Genomic DNA, 15,920 nt, shown 5'->3' on the forward strand with positions numbered 1-15,920 from the left:
CTGGTAGAAAAGTCGGTTTAATTTTCACTACCGCTTGGGAATTTCAAAACCATTGACATCCAACACCTTTTGTGGATAAAAAATGTTTGGTACTCCTAATTTCTTATTCTCATTTTAACTAGTATGTTTTAGGTTATCCGGTTCCCAATGATACATTGAGTCCACGAGGTTCTATTCATCCTTAGTCCAGCTACTAAGGGCCAAAGCCCATGAGTCAAAACTCAACTCAATTGGGTTAGGAAAATGTCTTGTTGATGTAATGAGGGAGGGTTTGTCCTCATTAAGTGTAAGGTATTCCCACATCTTACCGATGTGATACTTTAACACTCCCCACACTTGTGGAGTGTGTGATACACGCCCCACTATCGAGCCACTATTTGGTGATTGGGATGTCAGAGTTGGCTTCGAGAGAGGAACGCGGTTATGGTCGTGATGATCAAAACCTAAAATACGCCTTTGAAGGCGATGCGTGGCTTACATGCGCCTGTTTAGTTGCTGACTTCAGCCCTGATCGGGTCAAACTCGGGTCGAGTTACGGGTTTGGGTTAACCAGCTGTCCTCTAACCGGGTTAGACCCGAGCTCTGTAACGATTTTTAAGTGTATTTTTGGACGAAGAATGCATGATTTTATGTGTTAAAATTCAATGCAAATATTTTTGAAAAATTCCAGATCGTTTTAAAAGTTTTTTTCACACTGTTTTGAACTAGGAATTTATTGCATAATTATATTGTTTTTCCTCACTTAGCTCGGTTGTCACTTGTGTCCTCACACCGAAAGTTGGGGTTTTACGTAGAAGAAGGGGAAACACACAAGAGACGCACATCATTTAAAATCATAAGCATGATTCATGTTCCTATTAAAGCCAAATACTTTGATGCGCCGCTTATTGTGCGGTCAAGAAATAACAAAGCGGAAGGCCAGAACAAAACGGGCCGCACAGGGTCCAAGGAAAACAAAAGAACCCCCAAACCAACAAGGGAGAGGCCCAAGAAAGCCCAGCTACGAGAGCAGCTAACTAGCTAACAAAGAGCGCTGCACCAAGCTGAGGAGACCGAAGCCCAAAGGAGAGCAAGAGGAAGCGCGAGGAGGCCAAGAATCATGAAACGGCCCACCAAAAAGCAGCAAAGATCAGCTCCAGAAGCAAATAAAAGGGGCCCATCGACACCCAACCAGGTCCAGCCACAGCCAGTTAAGAGAGACGGGCTACCAGGTGAACATGACCACGAGCAAAGAAACAATAGCACAACAGGTCCAGCTGTGGGATATGGGGGTTTCAAAATTCATTTAAAATTATAGAGTTTACAATTTGAATCTAATCATTTGAGAGGTGTATCACATCACACCATATTTTTGTTTTTTCATTTTTTTAAGTTTTTTTCATTTTTTAATTTTTTTCTTCATTAATGATGTAAATTGTAGACTTTAAGAAATTGTGAAATCCTTAAATCCAGCAGTGGACAAATCACGACCAATGCATATAATAATAATTACAAAATAACAAAAAAAAAAAGGGGAAGTGACGTCAAGCAGAGAAAGGCACATGGGATCAGAGCAAGCTGAAGGCGGACCCGGGGGTCGTCCGGTCCTTATCATCCGGTGCTAAAGACCGGTACTTGTTTCAGCCGTTGGATTTGTACAATTAAATCCAATGGCTGAATGTCACTTGACCCACTTTTAGGGTAAAAATCTCAAATTCAGATATCCATCTCTCTCACGCAGCTCTCGTCAGAGGCAGCCACCGAGGCGGCAACCCATCTCTATCCTTCTCCTCGTCGTCGATTGAGGCAGCAGCTCGTCACCATCTTCATCTTGTCGTCGTCGTCAACAGTACCAGGAGCATAACCCAACATTGGATACTTTGATTGGTATGAACAGTGATCACCACCAGGGCAAACATAAACAAAACTCGTATGGGTATGTGAATAATAGATATATATCCAAATGGTCAACTACTTTTTTGTTCTCCAAAATAGACTAATTGTTATTATGCCAAGAGTGAACAACTGCAGTATCTTTTTATGTAGAAAATAAGTTTTTCACTCCAGATGGGATTCAATCTTTGTATTTCACTTGGGTTCTGAGACTCTGATTCTTGATCTCTTATTTGTGTCTAAGAGATAGACTAATTTTGAGAGGAATGCGTGAAGATAGAGGAAGATGAAACGAAATTATGGAGAAAAAAGTGTTTTGGATCTCCCAATTCAAGGCAAAACAATCAGAGAATCAAATACATCATTCAAGACTAGAATATAAATAACCCAAAATCAAATACATCATGCAAGACCAAGATTATCAAACTTGAGAGAAGATCTGGCCATAAAAATAGAGATGCAGATGAGCATACGCTGTCTTCGACGACGCAGAGTCTCCGACGAAGGTGGAGTCTTCTTGCTTCACCGATTTGGTCTTCTATTCAACAAACTTGAGAGGAGATCTGACTTGAGAGGAGATCTGGTTTGAGAAGGAGGTGTTTGAGAAAGTGGGTCGAATGACGAGAGCTGTGTGCGTGAGAGAGATGGATATCTGAATTTGAGATTTTTACTCTGAAAGTGGGTCAAGTGAGATTCAGCCGTTGGATTTAATTGTACAAATCCAACGGCTGAAACAAGTACCGGTCTTTAGCACCGGATGATAAGGACCGGACGACCCCCGGGTCCGCCGAAGGCAGCAGAAGCATGAGGGCATGTGGAGCAGAAGATTCAGCAGCTGTATTTATAAAATTAATAAAATCAAATTGAACATATATATAGGGATATACATGGAAGGAACATGATCCACCCCATGCCAGTGGAGCTTCCAACTAATAAAGTAACTCTTCTCAAAATATGTATAAAGAACTTAATCTAATGCTTTCAACACTCCTCTATATTCCTCAACGTCAAACATTAATAATTGAAGTTGTGATCACAATTAACAATTCTCCACACATCCGGCCGGGTCACAAGAAACACCACATTGATAGCTGTAACCGTAAAATATGTAAGATTTTGACCGTTTGATCATGTATTCAATCATCTATTTTTTTTTTAAAAAAAAAAGTGACATGTTACGCATTTTACATCCAACGCTTGAGAATTATTCATGTTTTTTTTTTTCAAACAAAAAATAAAATATTCAATACAAAATCATTGATATTTATAATTTATTATTATTTTTTGGGGTCATTTAGGGGTGTCAAAATCTTAACAATAAATCAACTGAAAAGACTAATTAGGAATTTGATGTAGCCAAGTTGACCACATATTGGGACCCTATGTTGGATATTTAATTCTACATTGGTGGGTCCGAATGCCTTCTGTTTTCTTTCCATGCTTTGACGTATGATAGAGTGGAGAAGAATGAAAACAAATAAGGACACTAGTGAAAAATAAAAAAAAGGAGCAGCAGATCCAGTAGTATACTCCCCCAAAGCCAAAATTTTGTACAAGTTTCTGTATGTAAATATTTAGTAGCGGTTTGGTTTCGATGTAGTGCAATTGTAGTAGGAATCCTATTACGAGTAATCAAAATACCCAAATTTTGATTGATGTTGTGGTTATAAATTTTAAAATATATGTCAAGTATTGATAATGTGAGTATATGTTTTCCTTACAAAAATTGAATAAAACGGACAGGCCTTTTGTTTTTAAAAAAGGAACCCCCACCGGATCTGTCTTTGGATGCTTTTATCTTCTGAACTTCCAAGGCACGTTTAGTAAAGAAATTCCACTCCACTTTTAGTCACAGCTAGTACCTTTTGGGGTTTTAGCCTGACCAACATAACACTTTTACATAAGGTGTCAAAGTAATTAACCTTGAATAGTTGAAGGTGCTCTTCTATTTATTTCAAAAAGTTTTACGTCCTTCAATTTTTTACGTCTATTTTAAACTCCATTAGCTCGGTATGGTATGCGTTGGATGTTTATGGGGCTCTACATCTGTGTTTATAATCAATCTTATCTCACATGCCATATGAATTGAGAATTAAAATGAGGGATAATATTTGGGACTGTAACATTACGCATTTATTTCATACATAAATTTCTTTTCAATTGTATTCAACTTTACACCCTAATGAGTGTAAATTGGAGTAATTCTGAAAAGATTTGGTTATTTCAACTTATAGTATACAAGGAGATCTAGATTTGCAAATACATATATTATGGAGTAGTTGAGGTTAATGTTTTAAATACCGGTACCAAAATCATATCAGTTAGGTAATTGTTATGCAATATAATTGGTTCAACACAAATACAATATATATATTGCAGAGGATAAGGGTAATAAAAATCATGTTGGTTTGGTAGTTAAGGCTTATGATTTACTATTTGAGTATCAAAGTTCAATTCTCACTAATGATATTTTTAACATATTTTATATAACAAACATCCCACATCTAAAAATTGAAAGAATTTTACAACCATAATTCTTATAAAATAATGTTTTAGGTTATTGTAAAAGTCCTTATGCTCACTAATGATATTTTTAACGTATTTAATGCATGCAACAAACATTTCACATCTAAAAAGGGAAAGAATTTTACAACCACAATTCTTATAAATAAAGTTTTAGGTTATCGTAAAAGTCTTTATTAGAAAATCCACTTGAGAAATCCTTTTGGAGACTTTGGGTGTTTTAGGTTATCGTAAAAATCCTTATTAAAAGATCCACTTGAGAACTCTTTTTAAAGACTTTGGATATTAGTTCAATTTTTATTTTTAGTTATCTATAAACTTAAAGGTAAATTTTAATTTCTTTTTTTTTAAGTAAGTGTAAAACCGGTTCAATATCGATAAAATCAGCTGGATCAATTGGATTTTGACCGATATTTAACCAGTACGATTCAACATGATATTTTAAAAATTGAATCGTATTGATAATGGGTTCAAAAATGCTAAGGATTCCAGTAAAAAACATCTCAGTTATCTCAATAGTGGATCTTGTTCATTGATTAATGTAAGTGTAGGGGTTCACAAAACCATGTGATTGAATCAGAGAGTGACACATCCATTACTGGAATGATTGAGATATTTTTTATTGGGATCCCTATCATTTTTATAATGGGTCTGGTATACGGTCTAACCGGTCAACCTGTATGTAAATTGGTCAAAAAGGTCGTCCGTCTAATATGAGGAGAAAGAGAAGAGGACACAAAGTTGGCCATTAGTGTTGGTGTGGCAGTAACAGAGAAAGTGATTGTTTTGGCCGGACTTCTTCAGAACCTCTCCCTTTCGACCGCACACACACAGAGACCCCCCACAGAGAGTGAACCGAACCTGATGAAAGGATAATGGATGGGAAAGAGCTTCGTCCTAATGCACGATACTTGCTGGTGGGTTTGGTAGCAAACCCTGCCCCTCTCCATTGGACCCATCACTTAGATTCCTCTCTCTCTCTCTAGACCTTCAAAAGATGCATGGCCAACTCATTTCTCTTCTCTATCAAGCAACCTATATTTCATATTTGTCTCTCAATAGTGACTAGTAAATATTATTATTACAAAGGAATACTCGTGTGCAGTCCTTAGATCAATATTATTATTCATGGTTCATTAAAGATTTTTTATTACATGAGTGGTGTTACAGTAACATTAGATGATTGGGTTCCTTGTTCTGCTATTTATTTTGTAGTAAAATAAGTATAAAAAAACCTGTTTCCTTTAGCAGTGAAATCATAGTAAAGAAATACAAGAAAAAGTTTCAGTCCTTTTTTATCATATAAAGAGACTCCAAACTAAAGGATCGTCCTCCCTCCCCTCTCTTTCTCTCTCTCTCCCCCACCCCCACTTTTTTCTCTGGAAAAACTTATGTGAAAAAGAAAATGAAGTCTTTATAGGAGCTGATGAAATTGATGGTGATAAGGTATTTAATCATAGCTCTCTGTTTCACAAAGTCTGCCTATTGATCGTGATTGTGGGATGAACACCACCAGAGTCTTACAGCAGTGGCTCGAGGCTAGCTAGCTAAGTAGCTTATTGTTTATGATTTGCAAATGGGATGGCCTTCTTCCCAGCAACAAATTTCATGCTCCAAACTCATCCTCATGAAGATGAACATCATCAATCTCACACTAGTTCTCTTAATCAAATTCTCTCCTCTTGTCCACCCCAAGATTTTCATGGTATATAGTCTCTCTGTTTTACTCTGTTTTGGTTAACTTTTATTCTTACAATGATTTTAACTAGTTTTGTTGTTGTTATATTTAGGGGTTGGATCATTTCTAGGGAAGAGAACATCATCAATGTCATTTTCAGGAGTGGATTTGTGTGAAGAGGCAAATGGTGGTGGGGAGGATGATTTGTCTGATGATGGGTCACAACTAGGGGAGAAGAAGAGAAGGCTTAACATGGAACAAGTTAAGACACTTGAGAAGAACTTTGAGTTGGGTACCAAGCTTGAGCCTGAAAGAAAAATTCAGCTTGCAAGGGCACTTGGACTCCAGCCTAGACAGATTGCTATCTGGTTCCAAAACAGAAGAGCTAGGTGGAAGACTAAGCAGCTTGAGAAAGACTATGATCTCCTCAAGAGACAATTTGAATCTATCAAAGCTGACAATGATGCACTCCAAGCTCAAAACCACAAACTCCATGCCGAGGTAAGGAAAAGATCATAATAGTGTTTATAATGTGTTGAAGCTAAAAAGGAAGGTAAACAACACCCGTGTGTACGATGTAGAATTTACGTTCCACATAATATGTGAAGAGATTGTTTTGAGAAATTGAACTCGTGACCTGTAGGTTGTACATATAATTCTATCTCTGAACCACTGTGTTGAAGCTAAAAGGGTTGTGTTTTTTTTTTCTTCCTTTCATCATTATGTTTTATATCCATAGATATTTGAACTTGATTGGTGAATTGATTAATGGGTGCAGATATTGGCACTTAAAGGTAGGGAGCTAACAGAGCCCATCAACCTGAATAAAGAAACAGAGGGTTCTTGCAGCAACAGAAGTGAGAACAGTTCAGAAATCAAGTTGGATATATCAAGAACACCAGCAGCTATTGACAGTCCATCAATATTTCATCATCCAATTATTACAAGCAGACCTCTCCTTCCACCATCATTAATGAGGCCTACGGGTGGAGGAGGTGGTGAACAGCTTTTCCAAATCTCTTCAAGGCCAGAAATCCAATGCCAAAAGGTTGATCAAATTGTCAAAGAAGAAAGCCTCACAAACATGTTCTGCACCATGGATGACCACCAATCTGGGTGTTGGCCATGGCTTGAGCAACAACAACATTTCCACTGAAGTTCCAACTCTAGTACTCCATACATAATACCCATTTTGCAGTTTGAAAAAATTACCTTATTTTCATGACTTTCTTATATGAGTCCATGTTTTGTTTATGTACTTTTTTTTTGAGTTTTTATGATAACAAATAAAATGCTGGAGTTTGTTTTCTTTGCTGCTGAATTCATGAAGTTTAGAGAGAGAAAATAGAGAGAGAGAGAGTATCAAACACACATTCCAAGAGAGAGGAAGAGGACAAGCAGATGGAAGAGTAGAACAAAACAAGGAGTCATGAGAGTTGGAAATGGTGATTCTCGTGAATGGGAAATCTTGTGCTGACAAAGAAGAGAAGAAAAGGATAGAAAAGGGCCATGAATGTGTATCTAATTATGTATATATGTGTCCACCTTTTGGGTTTTTTTTTTTGGCAAATTATTGCCTCTTTCTTTTTTGCTTATCACAGAAGGAAGAAATTCATGTGACCCACTGTCCACTCACTCCCTATAATATCCAACAAATGTCCGTTTTAGTCTTCTTCTGTATACCCACTTTCATGCACTACACATCTCCTTTTCACCACAAATCTCTTTCTTTCTTTCTTTCTCTCTTTCTTTCTTTTTCTGTCGTCTTCTTAAAACTTTGAATTAGAGGATTAGTTGTTGAAAATTTTGCTTCACTAGTACTACTTCTCTCCCTATCTTTATCAACATGATTGCAAAAGCCTAAATAGTTATTGCCAGTTGCATCACTCTTTGCAAGATATCTCTGGTGTAGCTGAGTCTTCGGGAGTTCTGGGTAAATTCTAAAAAATTGACCCTCTTAAAAAGAATTAAATATCATATATTACTTAAATATGATTTTTCTAACATTTTGATATGCAAATTTACTAATTAGTAGGTCTCTCATGGGTTAGAGACTGCTATAATACTAGTGTTTTTTTTTTTTAAAGAAGGGGTTTTGGGGGCCTTGGACGTCAGTCCGTGTCGCCCCATCCCAAGGACGCCTTTGCAAGATATTTGAGGTTTTTTTTTTGGTAAAATCTCAGCATTTTATGTTATTAAAACACTCATAAATTTTAATATATGTGAAAAAACACATTTTATCATAACAATCTAAGAGACACTAATATTTTGACAAATATCATTCTGAGTGTTTAAATAATAGATATATGTTTCTATTTGTACCAAAAGTGATCTCTAGTCACTTAACATGTCAATTGCTGGAAATTAGTATGGTATAAATACTACTATAAAAGGATTTTGTCTGAAATGTTAAAATTTAGGAATTTATTTTTAGAGCTATTTATTCTATTTTAAAGCAATTTGTTAGCTACAAATCGAGATTCATAGCGTATACTATGAATTAACATCATATAGAGGAGCGTATACTCTCTCAAACTTGCATAACATTGAAGAGAGAGAATGCAACAAACAAAAAATTAAATTTATATATTTTGTTCCTGACCATCGGATTGAGTAGTTATTTGCTAATTCAAAGGACTCTAATGAGCCATGTCAGCAGCACATACGCTGCTGCGGGATGGAATCCCGAAGAGATGGGTTTTCACTGAAAAAGCAAGAAAATAAGATGTAAGAAAAAGAATTTGAAAAAAAAGGAACAAAATTTGTCATAGAATTTTCCATATAAATCAATAAATCGTTAATATCCACGTATAAACTATTCAATTCTGATGATTGGTGTGGTGTGGCCAGTCCGCTATCGATTGTCACTAAAATATACCGAGGGACCTTTCAATAAATGTCCCTTTGTGTCCTGGCATGATACATTTTGCAGAGTTGAAGGGCTTTCTTGTTTGGAGTTGGTGAATTGTCTTTGGGTGTGGATTAGCAAAGATGTGGATTTTTGGTTGGAAGGGGCCATCTGGGTTCTCTGCCTCTTCCACTGCAGAGGAGGTTACCCGGGGAATCGATGGAACTGGGCTTACTGCCATTGTTACAGGTTTTTTTTATTATTTTTTTATCTATCTGGGTTTACCGTATTTAATTTCTTTTATTTTCAGTTCTGTCGGTCTCTTATGGATGATGAAGAGAGATACAGAGCCAAGTAAATTATATGAAGTTTAGTTCTTTTTTGTATTTTACTGTTCTGATTACTAATTAGCCAAATATATGCATGGTATTCATCTGACCTAGTACAACAATCTGGTCAGTGTTGAATTGATTGGGAATTTTCAGTTCAGTTCTCTATTCAACGAATTTCAATTAAACTTGCTTAGACTCAGCATACTGTGTTTGATATCTTTAGTTGGGTGGTATCAAGTTATTATGAGAGCTATGGCTCAAGCTTTTTCAGTTCAGGCTTATACCATCATTTGCCATCTATTGATTATCAATCCTCTTAGGAAGTAGTATTCTGCTACCGATATGTATTGAAATCAGTTCTAGAGTTCTGTATATTGAGTCAAGTTCAATAGAATTCTCGAGCTTACAAAATTAAATTGAGAGCTTGAAGTATATGGTTCTTGTCTTCTTGATTAAGATTTTTCCCACTAGTTGTGTAGTTTAATACTGGATTATGAATGAAAGATTTTCTCATAAACGAATTTTTGTTCTACGGTTCCGACTTAAATCTTGATTATTTTTCTGATGAGAATGTTTCTTTTAATGATGCCTTTGTCATGATTATCAAATGGGAGGCTTGCCCTATTTTGTTTATGTTGGCATATTGACTAATTTTATGTATTCTTTTAGCAGATTTAGTTTTAAGCTTTCTTGTACCTTTAATATATCACTTTTTCTCTCTCTTTTTTTAATTGTGTTTTTTCGTTGTGACTGGTGCTTGTGTTGGTTTAACTTCAGGAGCATCCAGTGGTATAGGCGTTGAGACAACTCGTGTTCTTGCATTGCGTGGTGTGCATGTAGTCGTGGCGGTAAGAAATGTGGAGGCTGGTAAGAATGTAAGAGAAACATTACTTAAGGAAAACTCTTCTGCTAAGATTGATGTGATGGAATTAGATCTTAGCTCAACGGAGTCAGTCAGAAAATTTGCATCAGGGTACAATTCCACTGGACTTCCTCTGAATCTCCTCATGTAAGACAACTATATTGCAGCTATTGTATTGCCTAAACTTCAATTTATTATGGATACTTCATGCTTCTTTAGGTGTGAAAATAAGACTGTAGATATGGTTGTTGCTTCCTCTTTGATCCACCTTTCGTTTCTCTGGATTTATACATATGTCGCTCCCCCTTACTTTATGCATATCAACCAGTCCATTCAAAAAAATTATGAAGTGGTGAATTCTAATTTCTCCTTTTATTGTTTGAAGAAACAATGCAGGAGTAATGGCAACTCCATATACGCTTTCCCAAGACGGAATAGAATTGCAATTTGCAACAAATCATTTAGGTATGCTGAGCTTGATTTGGCATTTGCCCATAGGAAGCAGAAAACTTGTGTACAGGATTGATTGTAGTTCAATGAGTATAGCCTCTACAGGAATCTGCAGCTCAGATCGTACTAAATCTGCATATAAGCTGAAAATCATGTAGCTGTATGCAATTTAGTAATCCGTATACCTGTCAGATATAATGAACTATTTGTTCAAATTCATATGTTGAGCCTAATATGATGAGGCTGCAATGCTAAAGTCTGTTTTCGCCAACAAAATGGCTCTAAAATATTTTGGGTTTACTTTACGAAGAATTGAATCTCTTCTAAAAATGGTATCAAGATGCACACAGCACACCTATCGCAGTGGACTAAGCCTTGTGAGACCATTTTGCAGGTCATTTTCTTTTGACAAATCTACTGTTGGAGACCATGAAAAATACAGCTTATCAAAGCAATAGAGAGGGTAGGATCATTAATGTGTCATCAGAGGCTCACCGACTTACATATAGTGAAGGCATTCGATTTGATAAAATTAATGATCAATCGAGGCAAGTTTTTGGGATTTTCTTCAATTGATGAATGAGATAAGATTCTAATAGAACCACTTTATGAGAACTTTCCTTTTAGCCAGCCTTGTGTTTTTATCTTCACTTTACTTTTTGTTCTTGCGCAGCTACAACACTCTCTATGCTTATGGACAATCAAAGCTTTCTAATATTTTGCATGCTAATGAGCTGACAAGGCGCCTGAAGGTACTTAATATTTTGCATGCTACTGATACCTATCTTCAGAAAATTGTTTGATGTTTATAGAAATATGTTCATTCGGCAAATGCATGCCTTGTTGACACATTTGAAAGCATTTGGATGTGTGTTAATTGTTAAATGTTGCTTTCCTTATTTACCAAAGGACGAGCCAGGTGGTTGTGGACTCTATAGGAATGAAAAGTATACCATTTTAGTGATATTTTTAGAAATGTACAATACTTGTAAGTTAGAAAGGCCTTCCGTGTCTGTCTTTGACCATTCCATTTTCCATATTGAAAAGTTAGACCAGGCAGTAAAGTTGTTAAAACTATTAGTGATGCCTAGATAGGCTATATTCCTCATCAATTTTTTGTTACTTTATTTGCTACCTCAACATGAAGATAACAAGCAATCCTGAACATGTAATTAGAGCTACAAATTCCCCACTTGTCGATAATTTTCTCAATTTTGTTAATTTCAAGATGTTTGTGCTAGTTAGTCTTGCATGCCACGAGAAACTGCATGGATTTTCATGTATGTTTAATGAGAACTTCTATAAGCTGTTTGCAACAAGTTACCTCTACCTCTGAACTGGACATTATATTGGTGGAAAGTATGAATGAGTTATCCTTTTGAGTTGCCACGTCATTGTTGTTAGATTTTTGCACCATTTGCTTCATATACAGAATTCATACGAGGTTGCATCATATATAATATCATAAGTGATGGCAGTGGCTACTTGTTGATCTGCCGCAAGACTTTTCTGCTCCTAAAATTTCATGATGGCCTCTAGTGCAGCTGGATTCTAATTCAGACTATCTGCTTTTTCTTTATTTATATAGGAAGATGGGATGGAGATCACTGCTAATTCACTTCATCCTGGATCAATTAATACCAATCTTCTCCGTTACCACAGTTATATTAACGGTAATCCTTGGTTGTTTTTAATTTTGTCAAGTTGAGAGATGTTCGGTTGAATTGTTTTAGCTGAAGTTGAAGTCCATTTTGCAACAGCGATTATGTGTTTATTGCAATATGAGAGGTGATATATTGATACAAATGTGTGCTTAGTTTCCCTATACTTACCAACTTATAAGATTTTGTAACACCAGCTCCATCTCATGTACTGAAAGAGGTAACAACAGGCTCAATAAACGCTAGAGTCTGTCAAACTAGGTTTCCCCTGCAAATTACAGTACCTAGTGCGCCTGAAAGAGTTTGCTCCACAATAATGCTTCAAGCAATGACATATTTCAAGCAATGACATTCTTTATATGATTCTAACTCACGGAGTATGATTGGCAGGGATCCATCTGACATTGTATGATTTCCCTGAAAATAGTTTTTTTCAAGAAATATTCTCATGGGTTTTTCGAAATACTGGATCGTTTTCCAGTAATATGTCATAGTAGAAGTTAGGTATTATTGGCTCGATTTGTATGAGATAGGTTTGGTCATTTGTCATAACCGTTTCCTTTTTTTAGTTGAAAATGTTCTTTTATTGATTGTTTGTGAATTATCTGGTTATAGATTAACACTTCCTCGGTTTTGATGCAGGCATTGCTAATATGATTGGTAGATTTGTGCTAAAAAATGTTCAGCAGGCAAGTTACTTTTCTCGTCGGACATGCATTTCCGTAATTATTTGAGCACGCTAGGTGTCTGCATTCAGGAGAATCGTATGATAACCTCTCTTAAGTAAATTACCAACCAATTTATCGTTTCTTTGATACGGGTTTAGGGAGCGGCAACTACCTGTTATGTGGCATTGCATCCGCAAGTGAAGGGAGTAAGCGGAGAATATTTTATGGACAGTAACATAACCAAGCCAAGTTCCAAGGCCAAAGATGCAACATTGGCCAAAAAGCTATGGGATTTCAGCTTGAGCTTGACTTCTCCAAAGTAGTTGGATGCAGATTTGCCCTACTTCAAGTTATAGGGTATGCTTGAGATTTCATTTTGTGCGTAAATTGTGAAATGACGATATCATTATGCTTGCAACTGTTTCTGAAATTCTCTTGTTTGAATTTAGACGAAGAATTGGTTCTTCCAGTGTCTTTTAACACTTGCAATCTTTACAATGGTTTTGACTCTATCAATCAAGGGGACAGGTTTGTTGTTGCTACAAATGCTTATAACCTTAGGCTGAAACAGAGTGTTCAAAGCCCTCTCCACACTCTCTGTAGTGTACTTGACATACTCACCACCCTCAGCCTCCTGTTTGATCAAAACACCATAGTTGTGCAAGTAGCTAGCATAAACAGGTACAAAAGCCTTCACTGTAACCTCACACATCTTCTCCCTCAAGCTTTCATCAGACACAACCCATTTGGATTGCTTCTTGTACAGGTCCTCAAAAGCCTTGTTGAATTTCTTGAGACTCTTCTTGACTGCACAGCCTGCAGGGATTCTGATTGGGGAGAGCCAAAATGGAGTCATTCTGCTTGGAGATGTCAAAACTGGACTGTCTTGGGGGTTTAGTGTTGCCATGAGCTTTCCCCAGGTCTCTTTCAGGTAGACTGTCGCGTAGTATTCCATATACTGCTTATGAGCTTTCAGCCATGACTCTCCCATCATGTCACCAACTTTTGTTCCTCCAAGACTGCCAAAATGGAAATGATTATTCATCATGAACAAGCAGGATAGCGCGACGTCTTCGTAGGCCTTCGACCATGAATCCAGGTTCAAAGCTACTTGCTTTATAATGTTGTAAATCTGGCTAATCACAAGTCCTTCTTGATACTTCTCATGTCTCCAGCTGTGATTGATTATCAGGACTTGTGTCAATACCGGCTCGTACTCGTTTCCGAGCAACTGGTTGCAGTAGCCGGTTAGGAAGCATACCAATTTCGGAATGCTCCCGTCGGTGGGTGGAGGAGAAAACCTTTGTAGCTCCACTTGAACTGGGAGTTCCCAGAATATCTCACAAGCACCATTGATTATTCCTTTGATGAGGTCCCTTGTCATGGTTTGGATTTCAACACAGGCTTCTCCTCCAAAAAGATTGTTCATATCTACTCTCAGATTGTCCAGAACACCAAAAATGTCTAGTAGCTTCAATAGCTTGACTGGACCCTTATTACTCTCACTAACATGCTTTCCAAATTCAAGGAAAGCAAGAAATCCTGATTGTCTGGCAATCTCTGCAAAGCAACCCACCCAGGCGTTTGATCCGCTCCGGCCAAAAATATCCTTGCATAGCTTGTACTCAATCCCCAACACATTCTTCACCAATACCACCAGATCCTTGCACCATTGATCCACATCACTCTCAATCTCCTCCACATTGTCAAATTCTGTAATAGTTTTTGCCAGGTAGTTCAAATCAAAAGCTTCCAAACTTCTTCTAACGACGAGACTCCGGACTTTAGCATGTAGAGATAGGCAATTCTGAAGCCAGTTACCAGCGTTTAACCTGTCAACGACGGCCTGCAATTTCTGTGTAGCAGCCGCTGGAAAAATAGGTGGAGCAGTGGAGGAGGATAGAGAAACCAAAGCAAGAGAGTTGCTGTTTTCTGTAAGAAGTTTCTTAAATTCTAATACAAGCTTGTCAAATGCATCAAAGAGAATACCATCCTCGAGATGGGCATGCTCCTCTGCCATCTCTAATTCCTCCAGGATTTCTAAGGACTTCTTCACAGTCAAGATGAAATGATTATTGGCGATGGCATTACATTCTAAGAATTCAAGAATGCCCTGCAACCACTGAATCGCTAGCCTGCAATTATCCGTGAGAAATCTCAGTGCTCCTTCAATCTGTTGCACAACATCAAGGTAGCTAGATAGATCAGAACAAGCGTCTGACAGGATCGAGTTTCGAAGCTCACAAATGACCCCATAGACCTTAAGAACAGCAGCCGCAGCGTCAATTGCTCCATCCAAACGGTCTCTGAGAGAAGCAAATGCACATTTTGCCACTGGGTTTGGCCTAAATGCAGCTTCCAAAGATGGCAATCTTTGGTTCATGACATCCAACCTCGATCCAGTATTTTGAAGAGCAGAGGCAATTGCCCTTGATTTTTCTAACCCAATACTCAGCAAGTTTCTAGCTGATACAAGGTCATCAATGGTGTCAACATCAGCCATTACAAAAGCAAGAAATCCTAATGATTGTCAGACTTCCAGAAAATGATTGAACCACTACTGTTTGTGGCCTTTTATACTCAGCCGTAAAGGCACAAGAAGATTGTTTTTGTACAAAAAACTAAGTAGTGCATGCTTTCCATTGGTTTCTTCAATGTCACTCGTTTACTTTTCTCCACCAAACCCAGCAAATCAAGTAAAAAGAAGACGAACCATATTCAAACCAAACCTCACTTGCAAACCAGACATCTCAAACCTCAACCACCAGCCACTAAATAGTTCACTCACCCACTCACGCATAAACACAAACACCTTATAGACACAAGCAAGAAAACATAGATAAATGCATTATATTTTAAAACAGTGCTTTGGCTTTATATCTGCAATTTATTGTTGAAAGTCTGCCAGTCTAACCAGTACAACAACCAGCAAGTCTAAACAAGTAATTAACAGGCAATCCATTCTAATTCTGTTTGTCTTTTTTCCAACATTATTAAAAACACTAGCAAAAGTGGGCAAACTGTTA

At 37.3% G+C, this 15,920-nt stretch overlaps 3 protein-coding genes across 5 annotated transcripts; 2 read left to right on the top strand and 1 right to left on the bottom strand.

Annotated features, from left to right (window-relative positions):
• Positions 1–5,687: 5,687 nt before the first annotated feature.
• Positions 5,688–7,385, top strand: LOC119992112 (homeobox-leucine zipper protein ATHB-13-like). Of its 2 annotated transcripts, none has more exons than XM_038838744.1 (3): positions 5,688–5,841; positions 6,186–6,574; positions 6,852–7,385. In XM_038838744.1, the coding sequence occupies exons 2-3, from the start codon at positions 6,221–6,223 to the stop codon at positions 7,227–7,229; spliced, it is 732 nt and encodes a 243-aa protein (XP_038694672.1). In that variant the 5' UTR covers positions 5,688–5,841; positions 6,186–6,220; the 3' UTR covers positions 7,230–7,385. The 2 variants fall into 2 exon arrangements, with proteins under 2 accessions (XP_038694672.1, XP_038694671.1); XM_038838743.1 differs by having other exon boundaries at positions 5,713–6,100.
• Positions 7,386–8,834: 1,449 nt separating this feature from the next.
• On the top strand, positions 8,835–13,557 carry LOC119992111 (short-chain dehydrogenase TIC 32, chloroplastic-like). 2 transcript variants are annotated; one of them, XM_038838742.1, is made up of 9 exons: positions 8,835–9,170; positions 10,031–10,262; positions 10,501–10,580; positions 10,960–11,113; positions 11,239–11,317; positions 12,154–12,238; positions 12,869–12,915; positions 13,053–13,251; positions 13,416–13,557. In XM_038838742.1, the coding sequence occupies exons 1-8, from the start codon at positions 9,065–9,067 to the stop codon at positions 13,215–13,217; spliced, it is 948 nt and encodes a 315-aa protein (XP_038694670.1). In that variant the 5' UTR covers positions 8,835–9,064; the 3' UTR covers positions 13,218–13,251; positions 13,416–13,557. The 2 variants fall into 2 exon arrangements, with proteins under 2 accessions (XP_038694670.1, XP_038694669.1); XM_038838741.1 differs by lacking the exon at positions 13,416–13,557 and having other exon boundaries at positions 8,837–9,170; positions 13,053–13,403.
• Positions 13,316–15,897, bottom strand: LOC119992113 (exocyst complex component EXO70I-like). Its single transcript, XM_038838745.1, has one exon. It carries the CDS (start codon positions 15,395–15,397, stop codon positions 13,340–13,342), a length of 2,058 nt encoding a protein of 685 aa, XP_038694673.1. The 5' UTR covers positions 15,398–15,897; the 3' UTR covers positions 13,316–13,339.
• Positions 15,898–15,920: the final 23 nt, after the last annotated feature.

Source organism: Tripterygium wilfordii, chromosome 22 (assembly GCF_013401445.1).
Source record: "Tripterygium wilfordii isolate XIE 37 chromosome 22, ASM1340144v1, whole genome shotgun sequence".
NCBI classification, from domain to species: domain Eukaryota; kingdom Viridiplantae; phylum Streptophyta; class Magnoliopsida; order Celastrales; family Celastraceae; genus Tripterygium; species Tripterygium wilfordii.

What these genes read in the sequence shown, in the direction of transcription:
- LOC119992111 (XM_038838742.1), top strand. Translation starts at nt 9,065, where the DNA reads ATGTGGATTTTTGGTTGGAAGGGGCCATCTGGGTTCTCTGCCTCTTCC. An exon ending in GCTTACTGCCATTGTTACAG is followed by an intron (nt 9,171 to 10,030) that starts GTTTTTTTTATT and finishes GTTTAACTTCAG; the next exon opens with GAGCATCCAGTGGTATAGGC. An exon ending in TTACCACAGTTATATTAACG is followed by an intron (nt 12,239 to 12,868) that starts GTAATCCTTGGT and finishes GTTTTGATGCAG; the next exon opens with GCATTGCTAATATGATTGGT.
- LOC119992112 (XM_038838743.1), top strand. Translation starts at nt 5,977, where the DNA reads ATGGCCTTCTTCCCAGCAACAAATTTCATGCTCCAAACTCATCCTCAT. An exon ending in TCCACCCCAAGATTTTCATG is followed by an intron (nt 6,101 to 6,185) that starts GTATATAGTCTC and finishes TGTTATATTTAG; the next exon opens with GGGTTGGATCATTTCTAGGG. An exon ending in ACCACAAACTCCATGCCGAG is followed by an intron (nt 6,575 to 6,851) that starts GTAAGGAAAAGA and finishes TAATGGGTGCAG; the next exon opens with ATATTGGCACTTAAAGGTAG.
- LOC119992113 (XM_038838745.1), bottom strand. Translation starts at nt 15,397, where the DNA reads ATGGCTGATGTTGACACCATTGATGACCTTGTATCAGCTAGAAACTTG.